At 38.4% G+C, this 20,803-nt stretch overlaps 2 protein-coding genes across 2 annotated transcripts; one reads left to right on the top strand and one right to left on the bottom strand.

Annotated features, from left to right (window-relative positions):
- Nucleotides 1-832: 832 nt before the first annotated feature.
- On the bottom strand, nt 833-16,713 carry LOC117390561 (coiled-coil domain-containing protein 9B). Its single transcript, XM_033988322.2, has 14 exons — nt 16,477-16,713; nt 13,821-13,928; nt 13,626-13,730; nt 13,420-13,548; nt 11,135-11,263; nt 8,265-8,327; nt 5,963-6,123; nt 4,990-5,030; nt 4,878-4,928; nt 4,299-4,395; nt 3,802-3,832; nt 2,783-3,299; nt 2,623-2,705; nt 833-2,138 (listed from the first exon to the last, which is right to left on the bottom strand). The coding sequence occupies exons 1-14, from the start codon at nt 16,486-16,488 to the stop codon at nt 2,112-2,114; spliced, it is 1,554 nt and encodes a 517-aa protein (XP_033844213.1). The 5' UTR covers nt 16,489-16,713; the 3' UTR covers nt 833-2,111.
- A 2,764-nt stretch (nt 16,714-19,477) lies between these two features.
- LOC117391075 (hssA/B-like protein 34) lies at nt 19,478-20,255 on the top strand. Its single transcript, XM_033988891.2, has 5 exons — nt 19,478-19,585; nt 19,666-19,752; nt 19,825-19,878; nt 19,978-20,007; nt 20,097-20,255. Exons 2-5 carry the CDS (start codon nt 19,696-19,698, stop codon nt 20,184-20,186), a joined length of 231 nt encoding a protein of 76 aa, XP_033844782.1. The 5' UTR covers nt 19,478-19,585; nt 19,666-19,695; the 3' UTR covers nt 20,187-20,255.
- Nucleotides 20,256-20,803: the final 548 nt, after the last annotated feature.

The following is a 20,803-nucleotide window of genomic DNA, read 5'->3' as shown; positions in this document are numbered from 1 at the left end:
AACTAATCTAAAACACTTTGAAGTTCTATGTATTTATTTATCTGTTTAGAGAATATGCCTGCACAGACATCAGCTAAATATTTAGTGACTGTAAACCACAAAAATGTGCAATTTGCATATGAGGTTACATAAAAATAGCCGCACTTAGGCTGTGAAGGCGTGGGCATCATCAGGTTGTGGTATCTGTGCGACCTCACTTTTACTAAAATTTCATCCATCAGCCATAATGAAACACCTCTAGAGCCAGACATAGGGATTAAACCTGGGGAAATGACTGGCATCAGAGGGAAACTAAACCTAGTTTCCCCAAAGCCTGTTTAATAGAAGTAACACTAATCTAGCTTTAGTCTGGATTATAAATGTCTCTCAGTTTGTTAATCTACTATATTGCACCCAAAAACAAGCAAATATTGTCATGATGCCAATATCAGCACTTTCTTTTACTTAACACAATGCTATGTATGACACCCCTTCTGTGTGGTTTCAGCAACAGGACAGCACCATGGCAGAGTAAAGCAGACATAATTAAAATAGTATGGCCTATGGGAGGTCCCACCTGTGCTGAGGAAGAGCTGTTTGTAGAGTAACAGGTCAGCAGGGAGTTCATGTGAAATTAATCAAATCACACTTGTGTCCAGGCAGTAGAGATCACGCTCAGTGGACTGTGGCCTGCTATAATACACTGCGGATACAAGCATGTATTCAACATTTTTGTTACATCTGCGCTTTCCCTGTGGAGCTGTGATTTTGAAGAGGACACACAAATCCATCAGAGAATTGATCTGTAAACATCTGCACGAACACAGAGCGAAAGAAATGCAACCACGCAAGTACAAGTACTGAAAACAAGCTTTATTGATAGTTCCATTCTACATTGTTCTACAGAAAATTAGGCAATGTGCGCTTTTTGAAATTGCACAAACAAGTGAAGGCGCAAATCACACCTCTTACACAAGAGGGTGTAAAAAAGAAAGACACTACAGCCACCTCTTCTTGCCATTAAGAGGATTTCAGTGCCTCTGGATGGCACATTTAATCCATTTAAGTTCCAACTAAAATATGGAGTAAGAATCCTACTGTGTGACAGTAGACTAGGCAGAACACTATTGCATGTCATGTGCGTTCCTCCTCGACCCCTGATTACATTTTAAAATAATCACAAGCTTAAAAAGTCTACAGCCACTATTTAAAGTTACAGAACTGTTTACTACACCAGGCTATTTGAGGACAAGAACTCTGAAGGCTTCCTATCAGAGTTGAAATTTAAGGCCAAAACAACATAGTGTTAGGACAATAAATTAAATATCAATAATACATTAATAAAACAATAACAATTTATCCTTGATAACCAGTTTCAAATAAATAACATCTCTTCTCTGCTCAGACTGTAAAATATTACCTCAACAAACTTGTGTCTAAAAAGCAAGGCACAAAGACTGAATACTGATGTGTAAGCTTATTAAAATAGTTTTCTCTTCAGTCATGACAGTATCATTTCCATTAACAAGTGCAATAGAAACCAGTAGATAATAGTCAAACCACAGATTTGAGGCTGGGTATTTTAGAAGCGGCCTCTGAAGTATGTTGATTGCCTTCATCATAAATGCAGTGAGACCGTGTGGTTCAGCATTAACGCTCGCCTGTTTACTGTAAGTGACGCACTTTGATATGAATATTTAATGCACTAGTGACTCCAAAATAAAATTATTTTTTGAGGAAATCCAAATCAAACTTTTTGTAAAAAATTAATTTTCTAAATCTAAGGCAGAATCAGGCATTCAATCAGTTGTGGCTGTTGATTAATCATAAGGCTACTTGAAGAACGATTAGATTGCCACCTGATTTGTACCTTGAAATGTCCATACCAATGTAAACATTCAGTGTTATTGCACTCAAGCAGCATACCAACATACACAAAACACACGTAACATCAGTGTAAAGTGCTTGGATGTCATGACTGTTTAAACAGAGGAAGTGGAAGTGAAATCACCATCATCCCAATGGCCTCTGCTCCATGTCTTTCAGCCAATAAAGGTGTGTTTTAAAATGAGGGACCCGCCGCAGGTACAGAGGCTGTGATTTGGAGTTTGCATCTGTCCAGAAAGTCCCTCTCAAACAATTTTCCCATGCTCTCTTGCCTATAAAGAAAAAAATGTTTTTGAGATTACTTGAAATAGAGCTGACCATTTACTTCTTAGATGTGTGTGTATATATATATATATATATATATATATATATATATATATATATATATATATATATATATATATATATATATACATACATACACACACACACACACACACACACATACATACACATATATATTAGCTCTCCCCTTATTTGCATTAACTATTATTGGCCAATAAAATCTTGTGATGTCATCTAAAATCCAGCTATACTGCAGATGCAACTTCTGTGAGAACTTTAATCCTAGATTGGTCAAAAACTGTTAAAAGTGGAAAAGTTGACACCATGGCTCAATTCAGCAGAGCATGTATGTTAGCCCACATTAGCTTCTCCCCTCTCAAGTACATTTAACTCATCATCCATTTGCACTTTCATCCTTCAGTGCATTCACACATATATTGATTGGCTGTGCCTCCCCCATCTCCCACTGACCTTATCACTGCTGGTGGAGTGTGCTTGGTGTGGTTCTCCAGACTCCATGCTCAAAACTGACAGGCCAGAGTCTATCAGCTCCTCTGCATAAAGATTACATCTTATATTTACTAATGCAATGTATTACAACTTATAAGACTTGTTATAGTAATAGTTAAACCTGTATTTGTGCTGGTCATGTTGCACTTCCCAACTTCTACTGACTGGTTGGCTTTTTCAGCTTGAGTGGATCTGTCAGGGGGAGAGATGACCCTTTTTGTAGTACATTCATTTTCTTGCCGCTCTGTAAGAGGGGCTGATGGTGACTCCCCTCCTCTCTCTTGATGAATACAACTGTCCACTATTGCTTTGTGCAATTGTGTTTTCTTTTTCTTTGGCGAGGAACCTTTCATTGATTGTGGACTCTGTGATTCAGAAGTGGCAGGCTCTTGGGAGGCTCCACTCTGTTTGAGTTCATCTGAGAACCGCACTTTCTTCTCTGAACCCCTAGGGACAGAGGAGTCTACTTTCTTCTGTATATTGTTGTCCATTTCTGTGGCAACAGTCACTTGTTCATTTGTCCCCAACTCGCGACTAAGGGGCTCTTTTGTTTTTGTGTCCTCTACTTTTCTCTGATCAACCAATTCTGTGAGAGCATCAAGTTCTTCCAGGAATTCCTCCAGTGTTGTCTCAGAGTCCTAAAAACAGATTAAAACAACACATCTATTACAGACTATGTGTACATGTACACCAAAATCACATCATCTGATTTCTGGATCTTTAAGATTAATTAAAATTACATGAAAAGTGCAAACTCTGATGTGAGTGTTAAGAGGGATTATGATCAGAAAGAAATCAGATGGTTTTGTTGTTTACACCTAAGTTTAATAGTCTTATAACTCCAAAAATCTGATAATCTGATTTTGAGTGTGCATGTAACCACAGCCACTGTTAGTGTAAGGGCAGTCCAGTTAATGCTACCCCAGAGTAAACATCGAATAGCCTTATGTCTGTGTAAGCATTTCATTTATACTATACTGTTAGTATAGGTACTGACTATTCCAATTTAACTAGGATCATACAAATAATATTTACTGAACAAAAGAGTGCATAAAATGACCTAAGAGTTTGCATGACAGCACCAATGTAATCTAATTTAAAGGTTTGGTTTCCTTTCACTATGTTTCCAAGTAAGCTTACCTGTAAATTTCCATCATTATTAGACTCCCATCTGAAAAGATAAAAGCTAACATTCTTATAAGGCACAAACTGTATGTAAAGAAGACATGTATTAGAACTTAGAAGTGAAGTTAAATCCATACATCAAACAGGCCATGTTAACAGGAAGTCTCTGTAAATGACAAGACCATATTGAAATGATAAAGTCCCTCTTCTACAGCTGTGGTCTTAAATTATGAGTAATGCTTGTGTAACGCTCTGAAAGCCTCCTCATCAACCATGACAGTGGCATGATTCTTAACCTAAGAAAAGCTCTGAAAGGAAAAATACATGGAGTGAGTTGTAAATGAGGTCTCTTTGGCTTATTCAGTCAGCTGCTGCAACCTCTAAATCAAGTGATCAAGATTTTAGTTGAATAAGAATGACACAGGGACTTTCCATGCTCACAAAGATAGTACTTTTCTTGTGTATGGAGTATAATAAACAATAATCAAGTGTGATATTTTGTAATTACTGACCTCCTGGCCCTGCCAGTGAGACGGTCTTTTCCTTTTGCTTTGCTGCCAGTCACCTGCACATTCTTCGCTTCCTTTGCTTTTCCTCTCCTCACATGGCCTTATGCAAAAATGTCACAATGAAATTATGAATTGCATTCATGTCACCAAACAGATAATAGCCAAACAGATAACAAATTTTATTTTTTGTTAGGGATTGAGCTTCAAAATAACACATATTTATTGTGTGGCTTTAAGACAGCAATCATACATGCTGTGTTTGAATAATGGCACCACATCTTCATACTATTGTGAACAAAATATTTGACCTATGTCATATGTGCTGAGAGAGTAGTTACTGAGATATTAACCATAAACCAGGTCAAAACACAGTAAGACCATCCAATAGAATTCTGACTTGCCTTCAATATCAATATTAAACTGGTAGCATTTTAGTATATTGTGATCTCATGTGAACACAACCATTTGTCTTTAAACCATATCATTTTAGCCTCCACTTGGGACTTGATGACAAATGCATATAAACACATTTGTTACATTTTTTTTCTGAAGTTTGAATGAAAATGGGGAAGAATCAAGTACCTTGTGAATCTGAACTCGTCCTGTTTTGACCTCTTCTAGAATTACGCCCACCTACAACATAAATAATTAGATGCAGTAAATACTCACAATGTGCTGTATGTAAAAATATTACCTCTGCTGGGAGGTATCCAGTCTCCAGATTTATCTGAAAACCTAAAAGGGTGAAGAAAAATGTTATAAAAAATTTGTGATTTTTATTTTTTATCACTTTCTATAAAATGGAGAGCTGACAGATGATGTTTTTCCCATACTTCTGTGAGCATCATTATTCAGCCCTATTGTTGTGGTGACGTAATGCCCCGTCCACACCAGTTAACAGGCTGCTCTAATAGTTGAGACCTTCTGCTTCATGAATCACGCATCTACATTTTGCATCCTGAATGCATTTTAATTGTTGAATCAAATCTGCATTTCCTCTTCTATTTAGACTCAGGGGAGTTGCCAAATAAGGAAAGGCATGCCATCCTGTATCCTTGGACAAAAATAGCCACTTCTTCCTTGTCTCTTTGTATATTAATGCTTTCTTAAGCCACATTAACATTACTATTTAAAAAAAAACAAAAACATAATGGCTTCCTGTTTGATGTTGTAAAAATGCCTTTCATAGTTTTGAACATGGAACGAATGTATTTACAAGTTTTAACATCTGGTTAAAATGCTAGTACAAAACATCTAGTGAGTCATTGCCTTTTTAGTAGTTTAACTCATATTCAGTGCTGTAAGTATCTTAACTCTGATCAGTACATATTTTCAAGTATATTTTTGTAGTTATTTATCTTCAATTTGATTGAATATATTTTATTCTCCTGCTGTTCTTGTACTTTGCACCGCAACACTGGAATTTCCCCACTGTGGAGCAAACAAAGCTTATCTGATCTTTCCATGCCATTGCGTACAGGGTGTCTTGAGAACCATAATGAATTAATTCTTCAGGTAACTATTCTGATTGGAAAGACATCACATGTTCTGTACAGTTTTCAGCTTAATGCATTTAAAGCAAAACTATAGTAATTCAAGGACAGTGGATAAGATAAAAAATAAAGACATAACAGTTCAAGAGGGTAAATGTGACTATGATTGCTCACATGTTGTCAGACTTGTCCATGTCCCAGGCTCTTCTCCACTGGCCCTTGGCATTTTTGTGTCGTGCGACTCTCTCTCTGTCGATTTGCTCGCGCTCTTTCTTCCACCGCAGATATTCTTCCTGCTCTTCTTTTGATGTCGGGATATTGAGGTCTGTGCTGGCCTGCAGGTTTTTAAATGTAATATATTCAACAACAGCTGAGCTTTGGATAGTATAAATAAATGAAAGGTACTCTCTGCAGCTTTTCTGGTGGAGGTTTAGCTTGTTTCTATCGAAATGGATTGTTCCACAGTATGGCGTTAAACTATCTCAATCAAGACAAGCAGCTGATGCCACCAAGCCCATGTTATCTGTGGAGCGCAGAGTCTGTTAACAGTGTGAATGCATGTTTTTCGAGACACCTGTATGTGAATGGATGTCAGATAGATTATGTTTAATGTTGCAGTGTGGAACATTCCAGCTAAAGCATAACAACAACACAACTAGGCAGACCTAGCACACCAGAAAATGTACATAGTGTTCCTTTAAGTAAACCATGACTGCTTCAAAGCTAGCAGTGTAAGATGTTTAGAGTCCACATTCGCTCGTGCTTTCACAAAAGGCCCTTAATAAACATGGCAGCATGCCATATAATACGGAATGATAAATCTGAATCACGGCTGCGAGCTAATCAAGACAATGACTCCCACAAAGATTAACAACCAGGAACCAATCATTTAGGGAGGGTTGTTTCATTCTGGTCAGCATTTCTATAGAGATATCCATGTAAGCCCCCAGAGGCAACAGTCTGAGAGCATATTCCAGGAAATGTGTAATGTACAGTAAATTAAATTAAGTCCTAGCCTCCGTTTCCCTCTTAACCTCGTATTGATTCCCATGATGAGCGCACATAGAACTGCTTGCTAATACTAAAAGGAGCTATGGTGTGGGCTCTTTAACACATCAAAGGGATGAGAGTTACAAAACGTTTGAGCGAATCAGGACCACATACACATCTGCACACAGAGAGATGGTGCTAGAGGAGATAGCACTCAAGCTGTATTTGCCAGAGCCTGGATTTAAGTGACAGGACATTGCTCTCAGACTGAATGATGGCTCATGTCTCACAGGCATGCTCAGACAGAAACAGTGCCAGTGAGAAACTGTAGGTGATTTTTCCTCTCAGGTGTAAACCAATCAGAGCTAAGTAAACATGTTGCCTTGCTGCCTGTAGTTAATGGAGAAGTGGGCATCTGTGCTCAGCCTGTGTTTTCCATTTACACTGCTGATGTCCCTGTGAGGACGAAGAAGGTCACAAGAGACAGTGACTCTAGCATGTTCCTACAGGCCGTCTCCTGCTGCTTGCTAATAAGCACTATTTAATTTGGCACCTTTATTAAGCCTCACCTGGGAAGTGGCTAAAGCAATAATGTTAAGAGACTTACATAATATGCTGTGCAATTCCAAATACTGTTCTACAGGAAATGCTCCTGTTTTTTGTTTTTTTTATTCAAGATTATAATGCAAGATTTGTCATGCATTTTCATTCCCTTAACGCCAAATCAGTCTTGCTTCATAACACAAAATAGTCTATCATACCTCTTCAAATGAAATCCTTCCTCCTCAAATGCAATCGTAAGTCAGACACGCCCGACAGGCCTGAGGACATGAACAGCATCACTTGTGACATGAGGCTTAGTTGGCAGCCCTTTGAACCGTGCTGTCCCTGCCCCCCAGGTCTGTTTATGGCAGGCATCATCTGTGCCACAGCTCGGAGCTAAAACCACATTAGCACACAAACCAATGGGGAGGCAGATGGGCACAGGCACTCCAACAGCCTCTGCGTAGCAACGTGCCCGTCTACATGCAGCTGACATTAGTCCCATCAAAATAAATATTTACTGGATACATTTTGATTTTCATATGGGTTCATGCAGGCCTATACTGTCATTATAATATATGAATAATATCAATCCATAAGGACATTTGTAATGAGTCGTTCAAGATTTGTTGCTAGTAAACAATGTCTGGGACTTGTGGTAGTCTGTGTATGCGACTTAATCATATTGTGGGGACTACAATTTGTATACTCATTTAATTGGAACCTGTTTTTTTTATGGAGACAAGAATCAGGTCCCCATAATGTTATTCAGTATGATTTTTTCAGTAAAGATTGAAAGTTAAGACATGGGTTTAAGTTAAGGTTAGACCAGTAGGAGCTATGGTTAAGGTTAGGATCAGTCTCTAGGAAATGAATGGGAGTCAATGATATAAGAATGTAAACCCAATAATAACAGATGTTGCTCTTTTATGTGTTGTGGTACCTGAAAAACTTCTGAAAGCCGTTGTTGCTCCTCATTGTGCTCTTCACCTGGTTTGACCTCATCCTGAGAACACAAGAATGGGGGTAAACAATGAGACAGTAAAGGTGACACAGCAGGACAACCAATTAATAAAGTCGTCTCTGTACATTCATGGTATTGTGCTACATTGATCCCCTTAAAGCAAGTCAAAGACCAGTCAACACTGCCCTCTAGTGGACTTTGCGAGACAATATTGTAGATGATTTGAACTCATAATAACTTGCTTAATATGCAATTGACAAAAGCAGTCAGTAACCACTTACTGCAAAAGGTTCATCATATTTGATTGAACTGGCTGTTGTTTTTTTTATATATTTGTCATTTTTATTGTTTATATCTTGGCAATTGTTTGATAATTAGTCTATATTTTGTAATCATTCCTTGTAGCTGCATAAACCTTTACCTGAGAAACCATTTTATAACAATATAATAAGACATGACTGATACAGTGAAATAGATACCAAGAAATAATGGTTAGTATTGTATTGTTTGTTTGTGATGTAACAGTGCAAAATGAATCATTCAGGTGAACACAGAATATGAACCATGAGTAATAAAAACAAGATATACGCCTTCAAATACAGCAGAGGGAATATTGTGAGTGAGTGGTCTGAAGCCACCCACACAGACAATAATGACACCCACATCTCCCCTACTTTCTGCCAAATGCAGTCTGGCACTTTCACAAACAAAAGAATTGCTGGCTACATTTTTCCTCGTCCTTTTAAATTGCCGCTCTTCTCGTCACTCCTCTCACTCCCTGACCCTTATCCCAGCACGTTGCCAGATAGGCCTCTCTTTAGCCGCATAATGAACCTTTTCAGAGTGAGAATGCAGTTGAATGTTAATTAGATCAAATCAGACCCTTTCACTATGGTGGGAAGAGTGGTCTATCGGCAGAGGGGTGCAGGCCTTATAATGGGCAGTAAATATGGAGGCTCCAGTCAGACAAGATGTGGGCATGGCTGTTCACCCCTTTAGTCACTTTATCTCTGACTCTCGGCCTTTCTCTTTAACTGGGATGGGTGTGAACTGACGGTGTGGTTTTGAAGTACTTCCAGGGACTACATCTGCTCGGGCCACTGCCAAATATCAACGCCCTTCTCACACTTAGTCATTTAATTTTAGCCTGACTCCAATTATCAGTAGGTTAGCTGACACACACGCACACACATATACATTACAAGGATATTTTTATTTTTAGATTCATTATATTATGCCATTATGAATGATGGGGAGGTTATCCAACTGCAAAACTCTGAGATAATTTTAACAATATATAATAGCTCTAATATCAAACATAAATTACCTCAATATTTTATGATTTGTTTATCAGTAAATGTCAAAATGTAATAAACACCATTCCTCATTTTAGGTCATATGCGAGCAGAATGAATGTAAAAATGAAAAATGCTAGTCCATCTTACATTAAGACTAGATGACATAATATCGACATATGCATTTATGATGAAGCATTACTGAGCCTATTGCTTCTAGGCCGATCCTGTGACCAGTTTGTTTACAGCAGCGGGGATCAGCTGTCTGGGCGGTGCATGCGTGCTTATGTTTGTGTGCGTGTGAGTGTGTCCTTATGTTTGTGTGCATCTGTATGTGTGTGTCCCAGACTTCAAACCGCAAAAGAGCAGCTGTTCCTGGACTTGCATGTTCTCAGGCGGGCGCAGGGTCAGTGACAGCCTGGCATTTTACAGCCCAGCCTCTGCACATTTGTCTCTGCACATTTGTGTTATTATGTGCCACTCCTAGAATACTTAATACAGATGACTATGTTGCCTTTTAGTGCTGTTGGACTGTCTGAATATGGCATTTATTAACTTGTGTTCATAGTTGTGTATTGTATATGATGTGTAGAGCCTAAGGGTGTAACGTGAGCCGAGATGAACGAGACCCCTGGAGAGTTCACTTTTGCTAACAAGTTCCATAGACAAGGAAGTATATCCTAATCTCACAATATCACAATATTCAATTCACAGTATAATATTTACTGCATTTTTTTTTTTTCCTTTTGAAATGCCTTGGGAAATCTTTAGTGCTGTCAATACTGTCATATTTCAAAATAATATGATTTGAATTACTTATTTAATAATAATAAGTGTTTAATAAGTTTTGTCTGCATTGAAAGGGAGCATAGAATCATGGCCTGTGCTGGTCATCTGCTTTTTAACTGTTGCTGCATTTTAGCAAATTGGCTTGTCATTCAATATATTGTGACTGTCCATAATATTATTGTGAGACTTTTAACAACACAATATCACAATAATTATAATTATTTTTATTTTTTATATGTCAAGGAATTAACTAAACTTGTACTTGAAATAACTTTTGCTATTCTAAAAAAGAGTTTATTGCACAATGAAAAGCTTTTGTTGTGGCTAGGTCCCAATTAGAACCGCTAAGGGAGGCGGAGTTTTGGCCACTACACCTTTATTTATCTACTATTATTCATGAGTTTCAGCTTACTGTTACATGCAGCATTGTGAGGGCTTTCACCTTTTCAATGATATTTTGTTATAAATTGTTCATCTCTGTGGCAGGATCCTGTTTTTCATCATTCTAAAAAAAACACAGATATAAGAATAGTTATTTTGTATGCATTCTCCATCAGTCTCCCCTCTCTGGAGCCACAGCAGTCCCACTCCTGCCTCCTGCCTTTGTGCTTCCTGACTGCATGGGTGTGGGGTGTGTCTGATATCTATGTAAATAATCGTAGCAGCGAGGGAGCAGTCGGAGTGGGGCTTGTTAGAGCTTTGGATCTTGTGAACAGAGGAGAGAGAGACAGAGAGAGTCAGAGGGGGGAAGAGAGCGTTTCTAACCTGAGCCGCTGTGTCCCTCTTGGTCATGTGGGCTGGTTTTGCCCTCGTTGACTCCACGTGCTTCGACTGTCCCTCCTCTGTCGTTCTGTCTGAAGGCTCTGGGCTCTTCTCAATCACCACCCTCTTGCCCTGGAAGAAAAGAGGCAAAGGAAATACTGAGGGGAAAAGGGGGTAATGTTATTCAAGCCTCATTGTAAAATATCACACTTCATGGTAGTCTTTAGTGTTCTATTCTAAAATGAGTTCATTGTATTTTACGTTCTAAATATATAAACTAAATAACATAAAATTCTTCATGTAGAACAATAATGTATTTTCTGCTGGTTTTTAGTTGGACTATGTAATTAATCATTTACAACCATCTAAAGAGGTCCACAGCCGATCAGTAAAAGCATGTGGTTTGGAGCAGAGTTCAGACTTTGACCAGCACTGGCAATTATTTAAAGTCTTTAAAGTGTTTTTGTTCAGAAAATTTATGAAGAATATTGAAAGCCGTTTTTATTTGTTTTTAAAATTGCGAAACATTTTTGGCATGTCAAGGCCATACCTTTTAGCATGCTTCTTAATAGTTAAGATACAGTAAAAGTAGGCTATATGTAGGAACATTTTTAGTGTAGTTGGATATATGCTCCTCTTCTTCATTGTGGTTCAGATCTTTAGTTTAATTACACTGCGTTCCAAATTATTATGTAAGTTGTGTTTTAGTGTCATAAAGGTAAAATGTTTTGTTTTCCAGTGAAACTCATGGATGGTGTTGTGTCTCAGGCCTCTTTGGGTCAGTGAAATCAATCTCAGACACCTGTGAGACACCAATTAATTTACCAGGAAAGTCCAATTAAAGGAAAAACTACTTATGGGTCCACATTAAAAAGCAGACCACCATTAGCAAGCAATATGGGAAAGAAAAAGGATCTCTCTAGTGCAGAAAAACATGAAATAGTTGAATAGCTTGGAAAAGGAATGAAAAAATTAGATATTTCACGAACTTAAGCGTGATCATTGTACTATTAAGAGATAGCTGATTCACAGCACACATTTGTGCAGATAAAGGCACAATGAGGAAGGCTTCTGTCAGGCAAATACTTCGGATTAAGAGAGGAGCTGCTAAAATGTCATTACAAAGCAGCAAACAGGTATCTGAAGCTGCTAGTGCCTTTGGAGTCCTGCAAACATCAACGTGTAGGATCCTCCAGAGGCTTGCAGTTATGCTTAAACCTTCTATTCAGCCATCCTTGACCAATGCTCACAAGCAGAAACAGCTCCAGTGGCCCAGAAATACACGAAGACTAATTTTCAAACAGTTTTGTTCACTGATGAGTGCCGTGCAACCCTGGATGGTCCAGATGGATGGAGTGGTGGATGGTTGGTGGACAGCCACCATGAAAGGATGTGGCGGAGTCATGTTGTGGGCCAGAATAATGAGGAGAGAGCTGGTCGACACCTTTAGGCTACCTGAAGGTGTAAAAATGACCTCTGTAAAGTATGTGGAGTTTCTGACTGACCACATTCTTCCAAGGCACAAAAAGAAGAACTGTGCTTTCTGTAGCAAAATCATCTTCATGCATGACAGTGCACCATCTCATGCTGCAAGGAATATTTGAATCATTGGCTGCTATGGGCATAAAAGAAGAGAAACTCATGGTGTGGCCCCATCCTCCCCTGACCTCAACCCTATTGAGATCCTTTGGAGCATCTATGAAGGCAGGAGGCAGTTCACATCCAAACAGCAGCTCTGGGAGGCTATTCTGACATCCTGCAAAGAAATTCAAGCAGAAACTCTCCAGAAACTCACAAGTTCAATGGATGCAAGGATTGTGAAGCTCCTATCAAATAAGAGGTCCTATGTTAAAATGTAACTTGACCTGTTAAGATGTTTTAATTGAAATAACTTTTGAGTTCTGTAATATGCTAATGCTTCTAATTGAAAAATAAACAAATTTCCATTTTCAGTGCTTTACAACAATAACATGATTTGAATCTCTGTTGTGCATAAAAATTTGGAACAATACATTTTGCAACTTATGCAAGTTTTTATTTGGAGGTTTGTTCAATAATATTCGAATTGTACTCTAAAGGTTGATGACTTGAAAATTATGATGATTTATGATTCATTTACATTGACAATTTGGAAAAATCAGAGAAAAATATAATTTGCATAATAATTTGGAATGCAGTGTATTGTGTACATTTTATATTCTGTTTGATAAGTGCCATTGCACTGTTGTCTTTATACATACACATATCAATTTAGTTAATAAATGAATCAAAGTGGCAAACAATTTTACCTTTTTTACTGGCATTGTCACAGTCAGTTGCTTCCTTTGCCCTCGGCCTGCACTTTGAGATGGCCCCTCCACTGCCCTCTCCTGGTCTGACCCAGAAATAATTGGCTTTGTTGTCACCACACGGCTGTCCTATTCCAAAAAGGAGACATAAACATTTGTCAGATAACGATTTGTCACTATAGTAGAGCGTTTCTTTTGCTACTCACACTGGTGGACTTGCTGATGGTGATTGAGAGGTCATCAGCTTTGCCTTTGCGAGACTGCAGCGCCATGCCTTCCTCCTCTGCCTTTTTCCTGTCCTCTTCTACCTCCTAAATGCAACTCAGAGCACACTGTTTATTCACCAGGAAGCTCTAAGATGTGGTGTAACTGTCCAAACCAGTGGAGGGGTGATGTCTTACCTGGTATCTTTTCATCAGTGCTGCATTCTTTCTGCGTAGAGCCTCTATTTTCTTGTCCAGCTCCAAATCCTTATCATAATCTCTTTTGGGCAGCATGTCACTGGAGGCCTAGAAAAGAACATGACGGAAATGAACCTCTAGGTAATAAAGTACTATTTATATTTACAGAAATTTATCCTCCCTGTGCCATTAACCATCTCATGGTCACTCGGGGACAAGTTGTACACTACCAAGGTATTGGGGAATACCTTATAGAAAAGGAGTTTTACTTGATTTGACAAAGATATATGCCGTGTTACAAGATATAGGATAAAAGTGTCACTTAGCAGATAAATATGAATCATATTAAAATAATGTAACTAAGATAACAAGCACACTGGGCACATATGTTATAATTTAGTTAATAAGATTTCAGGGCTTGCTTGCATTTAGTGGCACTATTGATTTAAAATGTAATAATAATAATAATAATAATAACAACAACAACAACAACAACAACAACAACAACAAAACCTTGTCTGTTAATAGATCTCTGGCACAGATAGAATAGAACATTTTAGATTCTCAGAGCGTCTCACAACACCCTCCTCTTGTCTGTGGCAGTGATAATAACCTGTGCTACAGTTCACTTAGGCTGTCCACAGATGGGACCGTCATCTCTGGGCTCAGTTACACAGACGGCATGCGTATGTGGAGCATCCCAAACATCTTGATGCAGTCAGCAAGAGAACACTTCCTCACACAACAGCTTGAACCAGAACTTAGCATATGCTCTCACAGGAAAGACTGCACCAATCTGCTGGAGCAGTTACCTGAACAAAATCCTTTATCGGAGGAACATATGGAGTACTCAAAGTTGTATGGTTTCATTTGTTCCATCTTGTATGTACCTGAACAGTAGTTTACCAAGGGACTCATTTTACTGGTGGAATGTTACATAATATGTCACAAAATCAATACATTTTAACAATAACATGATGGTGCTTATAAGCTTGGTAAATGTCTCAGAGCAACAGTAAGCCATTCATTCTGGTTGCTGCCATTCTGAGCACATGGCCTCTTCAAGCTCCACCCTCCATTCACACACCACATTATAACAGGCAAGGTGAGTTAAATGTCTTGCCTAAAAACACAACAATAGTATGCACTGGTCAGAGCTGGAGTCAAGCAGCCAATCTTCTAGTTGTAAGGCGACAGCTCGTCTCACCTGAGCCACTGTTGCCCAATGAATTCCCCGGGAACAGAGCGTTGGTATTTATAAGTGGCCAGTATTTCTGACTTTGGTCTTTTGCCTCTTAATGCGCTGTGATTTGCATAGTGATTTGGATTGGATATTATGCCTAGATGCCACAAGATTCTCAGTGTATCCAGACTTGGCATTGGTACAAAGATTAGCCCCTGTGCTTGGATGGCTCTGCTAAGTATAGTTGGGATAGAGAAATGTCTGTGCTGTGCTGTTCATCATGAGAGAACCAGGCACATTCAAGGAGTAGTATTGGAATCATGCAAAACTGGATCCTTTGGTGCCACAATCAATATTTAATAATCTGGTAACAAACTTTTATACATACACCTGCACATGCTTTTAATGTTTTATATGGACCTATATACTTATTTTATTTTTGTTTGTTTGTATTGTATTTTGAACAGGGCACCCATGAACAAGAGAGTCTGGGGTTCCCCTATATAAATAAAGAGAAAGAAAGAAGAAAGTAAGCCTTTCAAATACTTTCTGGATTCATGTTTACTATTTCAGTACTTACTAATTCATCATTTTAACATGTTGAAGATTGCTCATTCACTGCAGCTCCATAGAGTAAAAATGTGCTTTCTCTTGCTGTTACAATGAAGTGAGAGTAAGCTTGTCCAAAATGGAAGTTGTGAAAATGGTTCCATTCATAAGCTTGCATGAATTATTATGAAAAAGTTCTTGGACTTAGATTCTTTTTTAGACTGTAGTGTGCCAAAGTATGTATGAGTCAGGCAACCTTCACTGTTGCCCCAGTGATGATGAGAGAATGGAGTACGCCTGTATGTGATATCACAAGCACAAAATGATGATGACTCAGACCTGGAGAGTGCACAAGCCCATCACCTCCAAACTGCAGAGATGGGTGCTGCCTGTAACCCTTGCAGACACTGGTTGCAGGCGTGTTCAATAACTTGTGTCCAAGTTATAAATCTTGTTGTGTCTAAACCATAACAAACCCTTAAAAGATACTATAAAAGTTGTATTGCACTTGTACAACAGACTGGAAAGTGGCTACCGCATAGCTTCTAGTTGTCAGGGTATCCAAACACAACAGACTATGAGGCATACCACCAAGAATAGGCGCAAGCGAGGGACATGGTTCTATCCCTGAATTGTAAGACTGCAAACATCAAATGAAGAATATAACACCATTAAATAGTCCTGATAGTGCGTTTCATTTCAATAGAGTCACAGACATTACCCAGAATCACTGTGGTGTGCCAGAGGACAGCCACAAAGCTCAGCAGCCCGTTAGAAGAGGCAAAGAAAGGGGAGGGCCTGCAGTGTGAGAGCTTCCCTTATACCCAGAGCTCCAGTAGGATAAGGCAGAGGCACGCCGCATGCAACCAGGTTAGAGCAGTGGAAACCTAATATTACAGAGAGGTAGTGAAAGAAGGCACTCACGGATTTGTCCATGTTAGCGGCCGAGGCTGGGCAGAGTCCCGGAGCGAGGCAGCCGAGCCGGCGGAGAGGGCAGCCCAGAGTCGCTGATCATGCCTTGATTACAATGAGCCAAGTTGGGCACGCAGCCAAGACGTCTAACAAATGCATAGAGCTCCCCTGTGAACAGATTTCACAGCACCCACCCGCCTGTCCTCCCGTTCCCCTTCTTTCTTTCTCTGTCTCTCTCTCTTTCTGCCCAGCCCTCCCACCCTTCAGCACATATGCTCGCTCACTTTAGCTCTCCCTTTCTCAAGCACTTGCTCTTTCGCCTCCTTAGTTATCCTGAACTCCAAGACTTCACTTCCACATGCGGTCATACATTCACACAACATAAACATAATTTGTATCTGTACTGAGGCGTCATCCAGAGTAAAGCTTACATAACAAAGAATATGCATTTATGCATGGAGTAAGGATTCTCATGTCTATCTTTGACTGAGAGACAAAGATAATGAAGCTCACAGTGAGGCAGCCAAATGTCACAAATAGCAGTGATGTCATTGGAGACTCAAGTGTCACAGCTCTGCAGTATTATGGAAACAAACACATCTTTGAAAGCTGCCAGTGTAGCTCCAGCATTTTTAGCATACTCCAGTCTACATAGCACACATTCTACAGAAATAATCCTGCTTAGGACTAACTTGGCTCTTTCTAAATAGTTAAGCATCAAATTGGGAAAAAAAAATACAAACAAACAAACAAGAGGTGACAACTATAAGATTTATCCTATATTTCCATGTGTGTAATATACACTACAGTACCCTATGTAACTTTTCTGGTGGACAGGCCACCACTTGTCTGTTTCCATGGAGATGTTATTGCTTTGCATAGAATGTTCCACGGTGTGGCATTAAACTTATCTGCATGGAGATGCCACAGGCCAAGTTACATATCAGATCTGGGGCAATAAAGTAAGATTGCATTTTTCAAGGTATTTTTAAGCAATAAAAACAACTGCAACACATGACGTGTGTGTGGAACATTACAGGTGAGGACATAACATCTCCATGGAAACAAGCATATAAAGGATACACTACCAGAAAGGTTACATAGAGTATCTTTAATAAAGGTTGGTTGTCCTCCTGACCTAACCTAACCTAGGCCGATGAGAGTCTTTAGTTTTTGCCCGCTTTAAAATAAATTATCAAAAATAATAAGTTATTTCAACGGTTTATTTATTTATGTTTTATTTGTCTGCTTCTGCAGACAAATAAGATTTTCACACCAGATGCCCTACCTTCCCATTGCCACAAATAGTTGTTTGCCTATACTGAACTACACCAAAAACAAGAGCAAATATTAATAGCAAATATGTCAGTGTTTAGTCTGTCTGCAGCAAGCATTATTTATTTCCCTTAACTGCAAATGGCTGAGTCCACGAGGCAACTGTGTGCAAGATACTCACGTGTCTTCCATATTACAGCAGGACTGCTCTTTGACAGCAGTATTATTGTATGACCAACATGTGGCGCCAAAATTGTGTTAACATGAGGGTTGAACATGAAGATGAGACGTCTTTTTTTCACTCTTAACCTGTACTGACCTGTGCTCACCACTAGAGGCCCCTGTTTTGGATGATGTCACTCTTATGCAGGTAGTTGCATGGCCTTTTCTTCAAAACATATATCCTATTGCCAAAAGAAAACTGAAGGAATTTGTATACCTCTGGGGGAGCATTTTCTTTTCATCATTTTACCTCATCGTGCTGCTTTATGCATTGACCTGTGGTGTTATGCTCCAATTGTTCAAAGGAGGGAATGTTTGATTATGATTTTGTATTGCCTTTTGATGGGCTTAAACACACTGGGCTTTTTAATAAGGAAGTGTATTGTGATTGTCTGGTTTTATATACAGTCAAAAGCCTTGTTGGAATTGTATCTCGTCCCATCCCTACTATTCAGTAAAGTCTATTAAAAATGCATGTGGCCAGATGTGCCAAGGCATTCATCCTAATGTACAATAGAAGGAAAAAGTGTAAAGACTTTGGTAAAGAACATATGATTTAAGGTGACAGGGCGTGTACATCTGAACTTAAATTTAGTCCTCTGTGTCATCTTCAGAAGCTGCATCAGGAGATGGTTCAGATCCTGTTTTGACAGTAAAGGGTGTGCAGTGGCACAATGTTGAGCCCTGTAATTACTCAAGTATTTACTAGTGTTATTGTTTGAAGTCGGCATGACCTGCTTAAAACAAAACAAAAAAAACTAGTTTTTAATTTTCTCTTACCTGTTTTGTTCTGTTCTGCTCTGTTCTGTTCTGCTCTGTTCTGTTCTCTTACATTACCTGACCTTCTCAGTGACACCAAAATCTGCTATGAAACTGCTGATTTGTTTATATGTTCCCAAAACATGATCAAGAATGTGAATGCATGGTATGTCTTGTATGTCTTAACCACTTGTCACTATTGTATATGCATGGTTAATGCATCTTTATAGTACACCGTGGGTTTATATAACACTGTGAATTAGAACAGCGAGATTAATCTCAAAGTAGCAGTTGGCTATTTACTTAGGAGATTTTAAAATCTTTCCTCCCAAATCCTGTCTCCTTATTATTATTATTATTATTATTTATTTATTTATTTATTTATTTTTTATTTTTTATTTATTTATTTATTTTTTAAGCTTGCAAACTTGCAAAACGTATCCTGCCAAAACCAGTTAAACCTGTTTATTCATTCAAACAAAAATAAACCAGTGATTCATTTTATTTATTCACCACATTATAGTAACTACGACAACAGTAAAGTTACGTGCGTATGTAGTTATAAATGACTAATACAATATCACTGTTTGTATAATTAGATGTTTACATCAAAACTATGCATCACAACAAACAAATCAACACTTTACACAATAGAATCATGAGATTTACTGGACTGATGTTACTATTTTTTGCTACTATTTTAATCTGAGTAGTAGAATAGAAAATCTTAATTAATTTTTTTAAACAAAAGACACTTGTAACACCTGTCACACAACATCAGTTTGCCTGGAGCGTGCCTCTCTTCTCTTCCTATAAATACAGACCCAACACACACCTGAACACACATCGCCCATTTCCACACCAGGTAAGAACTCCTCTTTTTATGCTGCAAGTAGTGCTCTTAGTTGTACTTTTGAATGATTTAATGTTATTGTCTTTCCACAGAATAACAATCTCACCACATTCTCCAACACCATGTGTGACACAGAAAAAGAGAAGAAGGAGAAGAAGGAGAAGAAGGAGAAGAAGGAGGTAAATTGTGTTACTCTTTTTGTGTATGTTTTAAATGTAATATGATAGGTAAAGTGCTCTTCCCTGTTGAAGGATGAACACAAGGAGGACTCCGAAAGCTCTGGATCAGAGTCCGGATCAGGCGAGGTTAGATTTTAATCTGGTTTTGTCATGTTTGTAAGATTTGTCGATGCACTACACTCTTACAATGTTTGCTGGTTATGTAATGCTATCTTTTGTTTTTAGGAGGGAGAGAAGGGGAAGGGAAAGGGAAAGGTATGTATCATATTTGACACTATTTGTACAGTACAGTTGTCTTTTATTTTAGTTTAAGAGTTGACATTGAGCGTTAATTGTGTGTGCAGAAACATGGGAAAAAAGGCAAAGGACATGGACACGGTCATGAACATGGACATGGACATGGTAAAGGCAAGCACGGAAAATGTGATGACTAAAGAAGTGCTCCACATCTTCTCCCTGATACTGTAGTAAATACTAATGTCAATAAATGAGTCAACAAATTAGATCTGCTGTTGGGTCTTTATTATGAAGTTGTCTAGAAATAGCTGTGTATTTTGAATAATGTGAAAATACTTAAATCTGCAACATTATGTATGCTTTGACAAACATACTTTGATGAATGCACCATATAAACTCTGCCATAGCATACATCTAACTTGAAACAGGAGTCTGCCGGTTTTCTTGTTCTGGAGGCCTTTTGTGTAATTATTGAAATCCTTAACCTCCATAGTGACAAATAAACATAAAAATCAGTTCTATGTTCAGATGAAAAATAAGTGTTGTTTAACAGGTGTGCCTCCAATACAAAGAATTATTTTTTCTGCATTTGAGTCTCTTTAACCTGCAAGTCTTTAAACCCCTAATATGAATAAAATCTGTTTATACAGGTTTAGTCTGATTTAATTCAACATTTTATCTTGGGTACGTTAACTTTAAGTCTAATTAACATAATCTTTTGTCTAAGAATTGTGTCATATTACATTATATTAAGCGTACGTATTATATGAATATCATTACAGTAATTATAGTAAGAACACAGAAACACTGTGTG

Source organism: Periophthalmus magnuspinnatus, chromosome 22 (assembly GCF_009829125.3).
Source record: "Periophthalmus magnuspinnatus isolate fPerMag1 chromosome 22, fPerMag1.2.pri, whole genome shotgun sequence".
NCBI classification, from domain to species: domain Eukaryota; kingdom Metazoa; phylum Chordata; class Actinopteri; order Gobiiformes; family Gobiidae; genus Periophthalmus; species Periophthalmus magnuspinnatus.
Note: the sequence above shows the minus strand (reverse complement) of the source record. Positions and strands in the feature narration are given on the sequence as shown.